Source organism: Cryptomeria japonica, chromosome 10 (assembly GCF_030272615.1).
Source record: "Cryptomeria japonica chromosome 10, Sugi_1.0, whole genome shotgun sequence".
Lineage (NCBI taxonomy): Eukaryota > Viridiplantae > Streptophyta > Pinopsida > Cupressales > Cupressaceae > Cryptomeria > Cryptomeria japonica.
Genome location: NC_081414.1, coordinates 285725672 through 285736616, shown reverse-complemented (window position 1 = coordinate 285736616; position 10945 = coordinate 285725672). Strand labels below are relative to the sequence as shown.

At 34.6% G+C, this 10945-nt stretch overlaps 2 protein-coding genes across 2 annotated transcripts; both read left to right on the top strand.

Moving 5' to 3' along the window:
• The first annotated feature begins 523 nt into the window (after positions 1-523).
• On the top strand, positions 524-2009 carry LOC131055544 (UDP-glycosyltransferase 83A1-like). Its single transcript, XM_059212386.1, has 4 exons — positions 524-1031; positions 1105-1259; positions 1397-1612; positions 1758-2009. The coding sequence occupies exons 1-4, from the start codon at positions 524-526 to the stop codon at positions 2007-2009; spliced, it is 1131 nt and encodes a 376-aa protein (XP_059068369.1).
• Positions 2010-6264: 4255 nt separating this feature from the next.
• On the top strand, positions 6265-7830 carry LOC131055545 (UDP-glycosyltransferase 83A1-like). The gene is made up of 2 exons (XM_057990012.1): positions 6265-6777; positions 6869-7830. Exons 1-2 carry the CDS (start codon positions 6273-6275, stop codon positions 7807-7809), a joined length of 1446 nt encoding a protein of 481 aa, XP_057845995.1. The 5' UTR covers positions 6265-6272; the 3' UTR covers positions 7810-7830.
• The last annotated feature ends 3115 nt before the right edge of the window (positions 7831-10945 follow it).

Here is a 10945-nt window from a genome sequence, read left to right as displayed (position 1 = left end):
AATATAAATTAGGCTGCCTTCTCATGTCAACTAAGTCCAAAATGAATTTATTAAATTGAACCGACATCATCAGTACCGGCCAATATTTCCAACATTTTTGTAATGTTTATTTTGGTTTAAAATTCTATTTTTATGTAATAGAGTACAGTTGAATTTGAAAGTTGCAGTGTATATGCGCGTTGTATATGGTTTCGTTTTAAAAAAAAACTATTTAAAAATTGCCATGGCCGGTGCGGGGTATAAAAAAACAAATCAGACCTCCCTCAGCGTGAACGCTATACAGATTGGAGCTAACAGATCAGCAATTTAAACTGATGCATTTGTTATTTCGAGTTTATTGATGGTGACATAATAATAAGACAGCCACTGCTCGGACTTCTAAGTTTACCATCTCCCCGATATTAAATTTTAATATATGCATCTCCTATATGGGTCCGATTTCCGTCCTTTAACCATACATATGTACATGTCCTAATTTTAGAATTGTCAGATAGGGTTGGCGTTGAGAAGAGTAGAGCGAAGGATGGAGAGGGGATTTGGTGGTGAAAAGCTTCATGCATTGGTTGTGCCATTTCCTCTACAAGGTCACATAAATCCCATGCTCTATTTCGCTCACAAGTACGTCTCCCATGGATTTCTCGTAACATTCGTACATAGCGAGCACAACCACTCGCGCATAATGGAAGCAAAGGAGAAGATGAAATTGGAAGATGCAAATAAAGATAAAATTAGATTGGTGAGTATATCCGATGCCCTTGCCCCGGAGGGATCGCGTTCAGACGTCCCCAAACTATTCGACTCATTGAAAGACAGGCTCGCTTCTTCCCTGCATAGACTCATTCAGGACATCAACGAAACCAAAGGGCATGGGATTACGTGCGCTGTTTTTGATCTCAGTCTGTATTATGTTCGGCATGTCGCCAAGAATTTGGATATTTCATATGCTCTGTTTTCTACTGTCTCTGTTGCCACTTGTGTCGTTTGCCAGCAATCCTCCACCTTGATCTCTTCCGGAATCGTGTCTCCCAATGGTAAGCTTTAATCTGTGGGTTTTAGATTCTCTCTCTGTTGCCCTCTTTTAATGTTCCTTGATTGCGGTTGCAGGAACTGCGACGGTGGATAAGATGATCAACGTTCTACCCTTTATGCCGCCTCTAAGTTCCACCAAGTTAGTGTGGATGTATGGGAGCGAAGATCAGATCAAGAAAAACCTGGAGACGATTCTCGATGTAGCGAATGAAGTTCGGGAGGAGCTCATTGTGTTAAACTCCTTTTACTATCTGGAAACTCCCTCGATCAACGAGTACCCTGAAAAGGACACAAAATTATGCACAATTGGTCCTCTAATCTCCCCGGGAATTTTGGAGGGAAATTTTGGGAAGGGAGAGTTCGGCAGGCAGGGCAATTTGCGCGCGGAGGAGGTGGAGTGTCTGGGTTGGCTAGACAAGCAGCCCTGCTAGTCTGTGATATACGTGTCCTTTGGGAGCTTGGCGATATTGAACGCGAAGCAGTTCCAAGAACTGGCTGCGGGGCTGGAGGCAACCGGCAGACCGTTTCTGTGGGTCGTAGGCTCGTTACCTCCCGGATTTGCTCAACGAGTTGGAGATCGCGGGTGCATAGTTTCATGGGCTCCATAGCTCTCGGTTTTGTGTCATCCCTCGACTGCGTGTTTTATAACGCACTGTGGGTGGAATTCGACATTAGAGAGCGTGAGCACTGGCGTTCCTATGCTTTGTTGGCCTTCCACCTTTGAGCAGTTCCTCAACTGTACTTACATTGTCAATGAGTGGAAAATTGGGTTGGAATTGATTGCAAATGGAGATGGATTAGTAGAAAAAGGGGAGATCTTGAATGATGTGGAAAAGCTAGTGGTGGGTGAGGAAGGTGTCAACATAAAGAAAAGAGCGACACTGCTGAGGGAAAGGGCGAGGGAGTCTGTCAAACCAGGCCACTCGTCATCGATTAACTTTAATCTGGTAGTAGAGACCCTGCTAAGCAAGCGATTATAGAAATGTATGGTGGTACCTCACAATAATCTTGAATAAAAGATGAAGAAAATATTGTTGTTTGCAATTATACAAATAAGAATAAAGCCAAATTCGCTGTCAAGAAGTTTCCTTGATATTGAGACATTCTGTCCATGATGATTAGATCTCTAAATTTACTAATGTCATTTATTATAGGAAATTGTGAGAGTCTAAACAAATTAAAAACTTTTCAGCAATGATTACATGTAATTGATATGTATGTTAAAAATATAGAAAGTTTAATCATTGTGGAGTTCATGTCATAAGTTTAGTTTCTATTATTACCTTAGTCATTAAGACAAAAATTGAGTAGTTTTAAACCTTCCAAAAAAAGGGAAAGAGGTGGCTTCCTCTAATGCGAGTCTTCTAGTTGACTTAATTTTTCTAGAATATTGCAGCAAAAATTGTGCCATTCTCTTAGTTGGACAAAGCTAGTTATTCTCCTTTCCTTATCATGACCTCTTACATTGGTCTTGCAATCCATTAGGATGTCTATATAAGAAGCACAATTTTTTGAAAAAAAAAAGAATAAAAATTAACAACATTCAAGTAGGTTGCTTTTCTCAAGACAAGTTTTTACATAATTAGTATTCTAGTCTTGATGAGTTGGATAGTCTTGATTCTCATTAATGATTTTTTTGCTATAATTTTATGGTCTTTTAAACCCCCTAAAAAGTATGATGCGATGGATTCTCATAAAAAATTATCCTTGGATATCTTTTCCTTGTGAGAGGTTAAAATCACCATTTTTAGTTTTATTTATTAGCACTACTTGTTAAGTTATTTGGCAGCCAACTTAGTTTTTTTGTAGCAATCATATGCGTCATTGAGGAGTAGTCATTTTCCTATCTCCTAAGTGGTTCTTGCATTTGGTTGATCATGACTGTGATGCTACTAATCAAGTGATTTGGAACCTCTTCAATTTTGACAATAATTATTTTAATATTATTAATGTTTATTCTTCTAACGATGTTGTGTAGAGATATATCCTATGGCAATGGATTGTTGATTCAATGCTTGTTGCCAGGTTTAAGTTTTTTATAAATATTTTAATATACTCGAGATGGTGTATGATTAAGGTGTCTCTCTTGTTATGTATTGGACAACTAGGGAAAGGTGGTAATTCATCTAGAATAAATTGGTACTTTTCAATACCATTATAGGGAATTTTCAATATCATTCAAATTATTTTACATGGAACTATTTTTGGGATAGAATTGCTAGAGTATTTGAACAAATTGATCATGTAATGATTTTTGTTTAATTATTTTTCTCTCTTGCTAGCTATTTTCCTCTTTCAATTGAAACTTATTATATTTCACTCCTCCAACCATTGTCCTATCCAATTTTTTTTTAATGGTAGTCGAACTCTCCCAAGGTTGGTAACATGCAATTTCTTTGTAATATCTCTTTAGTGATGAATTAGTCCACACTTGACCACATGATCCATATGGTGTGGAATCTTGTTACAAAGCCCACTCAATAGATGAATTCTAATTACTAGTGAAATGGGGCCATCAATTGCTCACTTCATTCAATAGATTTCAACATCACACATAGGAGGCCACCACCCAAGATCTCTACCATGCCACTACCATACTTGAATCTAGCTCCTTCAATTTTGAATTGTAGTTGTAGGTTGTTGAGCTATACTAATAAAATAAAATTATAAATAATCACATAATTATGCTTGAATTTTCTCACTTTGTTGTGCTTCTAAATCATTGGGGTAATGCCCCATATTCTATTGTAGGGTTCTTTTGATTCTTATTGCTAGTATAGGTCAATGTTTACCTTATGGGCATTGTTGAGGCTTTAACTAGTCTACTTGTGACAACTAGAATGGTGATTCTTAGGCTTTTTTGCCTCTTGTAAGAAGAGATCATGCTAAATGATGATGATTGCAACCCATTCATTGCTACTCATATTCTCCCCTGAATTTTATTGGTGGTGTTGCTAGCTAGCTATATTGTGCCAAGTTCCCTCTATTGCCTATCGTTTTGTTTCTCTTATTCAATTTTTTGTAGATAAAAAAGATGGTAAGGTAATGATGGATGCCCCCCCCCCCCCAATTAAAAATTTGAACCTTGTTGATATATAAGACAATCCAAATGACCAGGTACCACCTTCTCCCCCTTTTGCAACTCCTACTACTACTTTGTGGCCTATAATTTTGTAATTATGTTCATATTTTTGGTAGTATGTTTGTTTGAACTTTTGAAGTGTGAATTTCTCCATCCACCTTTTTTTGTGTAACATAATTTTATAAATGGTATTATTGATACTTATTAAAAGATCTCTTCAACCTTTGACCCAACGCAATTATTGTTTCCTCAATTATTTTAAGCCCATAAGGATTTGTTGTTTGACCTTTGCAAATATTCTTATAGCTTCATCACATTTTCATTGTTCTAGATATTATTTCACTGCCTTAATTACAAAAGGTTGTCATTTAAAATCATTTTTCTCCCACAAGCTTTTAATTCTCTTAAAATGAGTAGATTCTTCTTATTGTTGTTACATATGAACTAAAATTTTATTGTTTTATCATTTTTTTTAAATGATTGTTAAAGAACTTTCTCTTTAAAATTGCATTGTAATCTTATAATGTTAAATTTTTTTTTATAGTGCCTTGATATAAAATAAATCATATTGATCTCAATTGCCAAACCAAATTATGGAATATATGTTTAAAGATATTTACTAGTTATGCTTTACTCCTCAATTATTCCTCCATTGTTTCAAACTCACAATCATTTTCTATTTCACCTTTACAATTGTTATTACAAACTCAATTTGTATTTATTATTTTATAGCTTTGATTAAAAACCTAACTATTAAAGGATCATTTTAATAATTATATTAATTTTTAATTTAATTTTATTAATTTTATACATTAGATCATAGTAAGCATCGATAATTTAATCACTTCCTAGAAACATAATCTAATAAAATGCAATGATCATCTCAAAGATGCAATAACTAAACTTCTACAAATCTTGATATATTACCCACTATATAATATGATGCAATTACTAATTATAACAATTTAGAAAAGAAATCTATTTTCTTAAAATTATACACCACTAATAACCCTTCATTTATTGTATATATTTATATTATTATTTCAGTTTTTCTAACTCATGACATAGATGTACTTTTGTATTTTCTAAAACCTACAAAGTAATCAAGTCATTCATACTTAAAGAACTTATTGATTCCCTTCCAGGTTTTTCGAAATTGACAAAACTACATCTCTTATCGCCAGCTGGAACAACATAAAAATAATGTTTTAGAGGCTAACCCTAATATAAATTAGGCTGCTTATCATGTCAACCCAAGTCAAAAATGAAAATAAATTCTCTATAAACTTATTTTACTTCTAATAATGTGCAAGCCGGTGAGATGCTTAGGTTTAGTGGACTGCAACTGCTCTGACATTAAACAAAGCTTGTTAGGTTTTGTCAATCGGAGGTGGGTCTTCTTTCCTGTGCGAGAATTCTTTTTTATTGCCACTCAATATTTTATTTCTATTATATCCGCTTTCATTCATTTGCGTTCATGTATATACACAATTGATGAATCCATTTGAGAGATATGCTTGATTCTGTGATTCGTAGTAAGAATTAAAAACAAATCTCTAAACTTATTTTTCTTGTGATAATACGCAAATCCGTGACATTCTTGTGGGTTTAGTGGATAGCAACTGTACTGACATCAAACAAAGCTCTGCCATTAGCACTGTCTGCCTCGTGAGCTTGTTAAGGTCTTTTCTATCGGAGGTGGGTCTTCTTTCCTGTGCGAGAAATTATTTCTTACTGCCACTCCAAATTTTATTTCTATTTCATCGGCTTTCATTCATTGAGCTCATGTATATACAGGATTGATGAATCCATTTGAGAGATATGTTTGATTCTGTGATTCGTAGTAAGAACTAAAAACAGATCTCTAAACTTATTTTTCTTGTGATAATACGCAAATCCGTGACATTCTTGTTGGTTTAGAGGATAGCAACTGTACTGACATCAAACAAAGCTCTGACATTCGCACTGTCTGCCTCGTGAGCTTGTTAAAGTCTTTTCTATCGGAGGTGGGTCTTCTTTCCTGTGCGAGAAATTATTTCTTACTGCCACCCAAATTTTATTTCTATTTTATCCGCTTTCATTCATTGAGTTCATGTATATACAGGATTGATGAATCCAATCGAGAGATAGACTCGAGTCTATGATTCGTAGTGACAGCGAGATGGGTGAAGTTGTAGGAGAAAAGCCTCATGCATTGCTTGTGCCTTTTCCACTTCAAGGCCATATCAATCCGATGATGCAGCTGGCGAAGAAGCTCGTTTCTGATGGATTTATTGTTACATTCGTCAACAATGAGTCCAATCATTACCTCATAATGAAAGCGAAGAAGAAGATGGAATCGACAGATGCAAATAAAGAAGAAATCAGAATGGTCTCACTACCCAATAACCTCCCGCCTGAGGTGCCGCAGGACGACGTTCTGAAACTGCTGGACTTGTCAAATCAAACGCTCGCATGCTCTCTGCGCAAGCTCATTCAAGATATCAACGAGAAAGAAGCGCATAAGGTCACTTGTTTAATTTTCGACCTGGCTGTTTTTTTCATCAAGGAGGTAGCCAAGCATTTCGATATTCCATACGCTATTTTTTCGCCGGTCTCTGTTGCAACTGCCGCCACCTGCCATATGCCTTCAAGATTGATCTCTTCAGGGATCCTTTCTTCCAATGGTACATCCTCTTCTAATGTTGAAAGCTTGAAGCTTTCCTTTTCATAGATTCTGGATCTGCAACTAATTAGTGTGGTAATTTGTGATGGCAGGCACTGCACAGGTGAATAAGACGATCAACGCTCTCCCCTCCATGCCGCCCTTGCATTCCACACAGTTTGCGTGGATGCTCGGGACTGAAGATGAAATCCAAAAGACATTCCAATCGACTCTGGCTACGGAGAAACAAGTTCGGGAGGATATCATTATTTTTAACTCATCCTACGATCTGGAAGCTGCTGTTATTAAGGAATATCCGGAGAAAGGAGTAGCTTTGTGTCCAATAGGTCCTCTCATTCCTGAACAAACAGGGCACCATACGAGAGCCGGTACGTTGCGGACGGAAGACCTGAAGTGTTTGGATTGGCTACATAAACAGCGTCCACTGTCTGTCCTCTACGTGGCATTTGGGAGCTTGGAATTAATCTTAAACGAAAAGCAATTGCAAGAGCTGGCTCTGGGTCTCGAAGCCACTGGAAGACCTTTTCTGTGGGTATTGCGCTCTGATTTTAAGGCTGCCATGTTTCCTCCGGGATTCGTAGGGCGCGTGGGGGATCGCGGATGTCTCGTTTCATGGGCTCCACAGCTTTCGGTTTTATCGCATCCTTCGATTGCGTGTTTTATTACTCACTGTGGATGGAATTCGACAGTGGAGAGCATCAGCATTGGCGTGCCCTTGCTCTGTTGGCCTCAATCGATGGACCAGTTCCTCAACTGCTCTTACATTGTCAATCACTGGAAAATCGGGTTGGAATTGGTGAGGAACGCTTGGGGTATAGTTGAAAAGGAGGTGCTTCAGAAGGCAGTAGAGAAACTCTTGATTGAGGACGATGGCATTGAGATGAAGAAAAGAGTAATAATGCTGAAGAACAGCGTTAGGGCTTCTGTCAGAGAAGAGGGCTCTTCCTGCATTAACTATAAACGATTTTTGGAGGCTATGAAAAGTAATCTTGAATACAGCGAAATTGTTAGAAGGCTCTGTGAAGATAATTAAATTTATTAAATCGCACCGACAGCATCAGCACCGACCAGTATTTCTCACATTTTTAATGTAATGTTCTCTTTCTTTAAAATAGCAAGTATAAGTGAATCCTTTTCATGCGGCAGTTGAGTTTTAAATTTTTGTGTCTAACATTGGAACTACACAAATTTTACGAGTTAAATACCCTTCTGGGTATACTCGTTAGAGGGAAAAGGCATTTACTATCATGCACAAATTTCCAATTTTTGGGCATGTCGATTTGAGGGAAAGACATTTAGATATCATCATGCATGATTTTTACATTTATTTTAGAAGGTTATTCTAAAAGTAAATTCTTATAAGATGCTCAAAAAGTGAATATTTTATTTATTATTAAGATTATTTTTATTGTGGCATCATCTCTATTAATATAAGGATTGATGTATGTTGGATAATATATTATTATTAATTCAGTTTTAAAATTATTAATTAAAAAAAAAAAAAATTAGTTATTGAAGATCGGAGTAGATGATAAGAAAGAAAATATATCTTTTTTTACTAATCAATTGTTATCTCAGCATGAGAATCATTTAGGTTTCAGAATTATCTTATTGTTATGATGATTTTGGTATATTTAGGTTTTGGAAATGCCTCTTGCTTATCAATTGATGAAACCTTTTAATTAATGTGAGATTAATTTTAATATAAATATAAAAGATTATAGTTATAGATGAGAATTTCAAGATGCACAACTTTATTTACGAAGAAAGACATATTTTAAAATCTTGTAGAAAGGAAATTTCTTATTTGAATTTCCTATCTACAAAAGAGGGGAGGGTAAGCCTGATCTTTAAAGGGATCTAATTTTCTAGATCATGGCATTGTTTAGAGAGGTTATGGGATAGAGGACAAACTTTTATAAAGATGACAACTCAAATAGCTTTTGTCTATTATGGAGATGGAGCACAGGGCTGAGGTTATGGAGATGTCATCCCTCGACTGCGTGTTTTATTACGCACTGTGGGTGGAATTCGACATTAGAGAGCGTGAGCACCAGCGTTCCTTTGCTTTGTTGGCCTTCCACCTTTGAGCGGTTCCTTAACTGTACTTACATTGTCAATGAGTGGAAAATTGGGTTGGAATTGAGTGTAAGTGGAGATGGATTAGTAGAAAAAGGGGAGATTTTGAATGCTGTGATAAAGCTAATGGTGGGCAAGGAAGGTGTCGACATAAAGAAAAGAGCGACACTGCTGAGGGAAAGGACGAGGGAGTCGCTCAGGCCGGGCCACTCGTCATCGATTAACTATAATGTGTTAGTAGAGACCCTGCGAAGCAAGCAAATATAGAATTGTTTGGTGGTGCCTCACAATAATTTTGAATAAAAGATGAAGACTTTAATGTTTGGAATTATAAAAATACGAACAAAGCCAAATTCAAATATGATAGGTTTTGATATTTGCTATGAAGAAGTTTCCTTGATATTGAGACATTCTGTTCTTGATGACTTGAATCCCTAAATTAAGTAATGTCATTTATACTAGGAAATTGTGAGCGTCTAAATAAAATAAAAACTTCTTAGTAAGGATTTCATGTATTTAATATATATGTTATTTCTCCACAAAGTTGATTGATTTCGGATCAGTTTTACGTTGCATCTAAGAGAATTTTTCTTCTCTTTATTTTAGTATTTTTAATAGTTATGATTATGCAGAAATCTATATGTTATAAATAGATGTAGATGATATATTTGATCTTTTTTTTCCCCTTAAAAAAGCTTAATCTAATGTATTAATTGAAATAAAGTAATATGTAGAGGTAGAAAAATATGTTTTTATGATAGCTTTTGAGATTAAATATTACACAATTAATTATCGGTTCTTTGATTCTTGTATATCATGTCATTTTATCTATCATAAATATTATTATGTATAATTTATTATGAGTTCTTGTTATATAGTTTTTTTTAGAAAAGAGCATACAAAAAATATAAAATATTATCATTATTTTTTATGATTAAATAAAATTTATAATAGTGAATGTTAGATGTGTATCAAACATGAACATACATTTATTCTCTATTAGCTATCTTATAAAAAAATATAATAGTAATGTATTTTATTTAATTTAAAGAAGCATATATGGACTCACATCAAAGATACATAATAATTATTCTAAGAATTGAGTAATGTGTTCTTTATAGACTATTTGATCCTAGCAAATAAATTAAATATATAATTTGTGGAGGAAAATAAAATCATTTTATGACATTCAGAGATATGGATATATCATTCTTCAATGTTTAGCCAAGTTAAGTAATATTGACATGATTCATGGTTTTCCATCTATCTTAAAGAAGAAATAAATAAATGTGGAATGTAAGGATGGTGAGAATAAATGAAATCATTTTCCTATATAAATAATATTACATGTGATGCAATCATAGATAGAGGGCCTAATGAAGGACTATTTAAACATGTAGTCTGACCCAAAGATCTAACCAACAACATCCAAATCTAATTAGACAATAAAATAATACAAGTAGATATTCTACTTATCTTATCTACAATAATCACACTTTGTTGCTAGGTCTTTACAATTATTATTTAAACCCTTATAATACTTATAAATCAAAAGGTCCCAGAATATGATATAATGAACCTCATTATGTACTCCTTCCTCATAATGGACCTTAATGTTTACTCCACTACCTACACCACAAGAAGCATATTATCAGATCTAGTCATATTTACATTGATGTACCACTAGAATTTTAATCAAAACCACTTGGAACACACTTGAAATAGACCTTTATTCTCAAATTTCTAATTCTTCTTTGAACTCTTACTCTAATATTTATCCTTTCCATCTCCAACCTTAATGCCCAAATGAGTTGTAAGATTTATATTTATATAAATATTTATCAAAATAAAATTAAAGGAAAGAAAGTAATATGCTAATGTTAAATTAAATCAACTTGATAAAATTAAAATCTTTTACAACTTATTTTTCATTAATTCCATCTATTAAATTTTTTTCTAGTCTTTTGTGTCAAAAATGGTTCTTCATGAGCCCAAATCACCAAATCTACCCACTTCTATCTTTAAAATGATTTCAATTGGACACTTTGTCTATTAGAAGGTACCTAAAATATCATTCTTATCTTTAATGA

Bases quoted from the DNA above. Each gene is read 5' to 3' on its own strand.
- LOC131055545 (XM_057990012.1), top strand. From the start codon at position 6,273: ATGGGTGAAGTTGTAGGAGAAAAGCCTCATGCATTGCTTGTGCCTTTT. The intron at 6,778-6,868 runs GTACATCCTCTT...TTGTGATGGCAG, and splicing joins AGGGATCCTTTCTTCCAATG to GCACTGCACAGGTGAATAAG.
- LOC131055544 (XM_059212386.1), top strand. From the start codon at position 524: ATGGAGAGGGGATTTGGTGGTGAAAAGCTTCATGCATTGGTTGTGCCA. The intron at 1,032-1,104 runs GTAAGCTTTAAT...TTGCGGTTGCAG, and splicing joins CGGAATCGTGTCTCCCAATG to GAACTGCGACGGTGGATAAG. The intron at 1,613-1,757 runs GTGCATAGTTTC...ACCTTTGAGCAG, and splicing joins CAACGAGTTGGAGATCGCGG to TTCCTCAACTGTACTTACAT.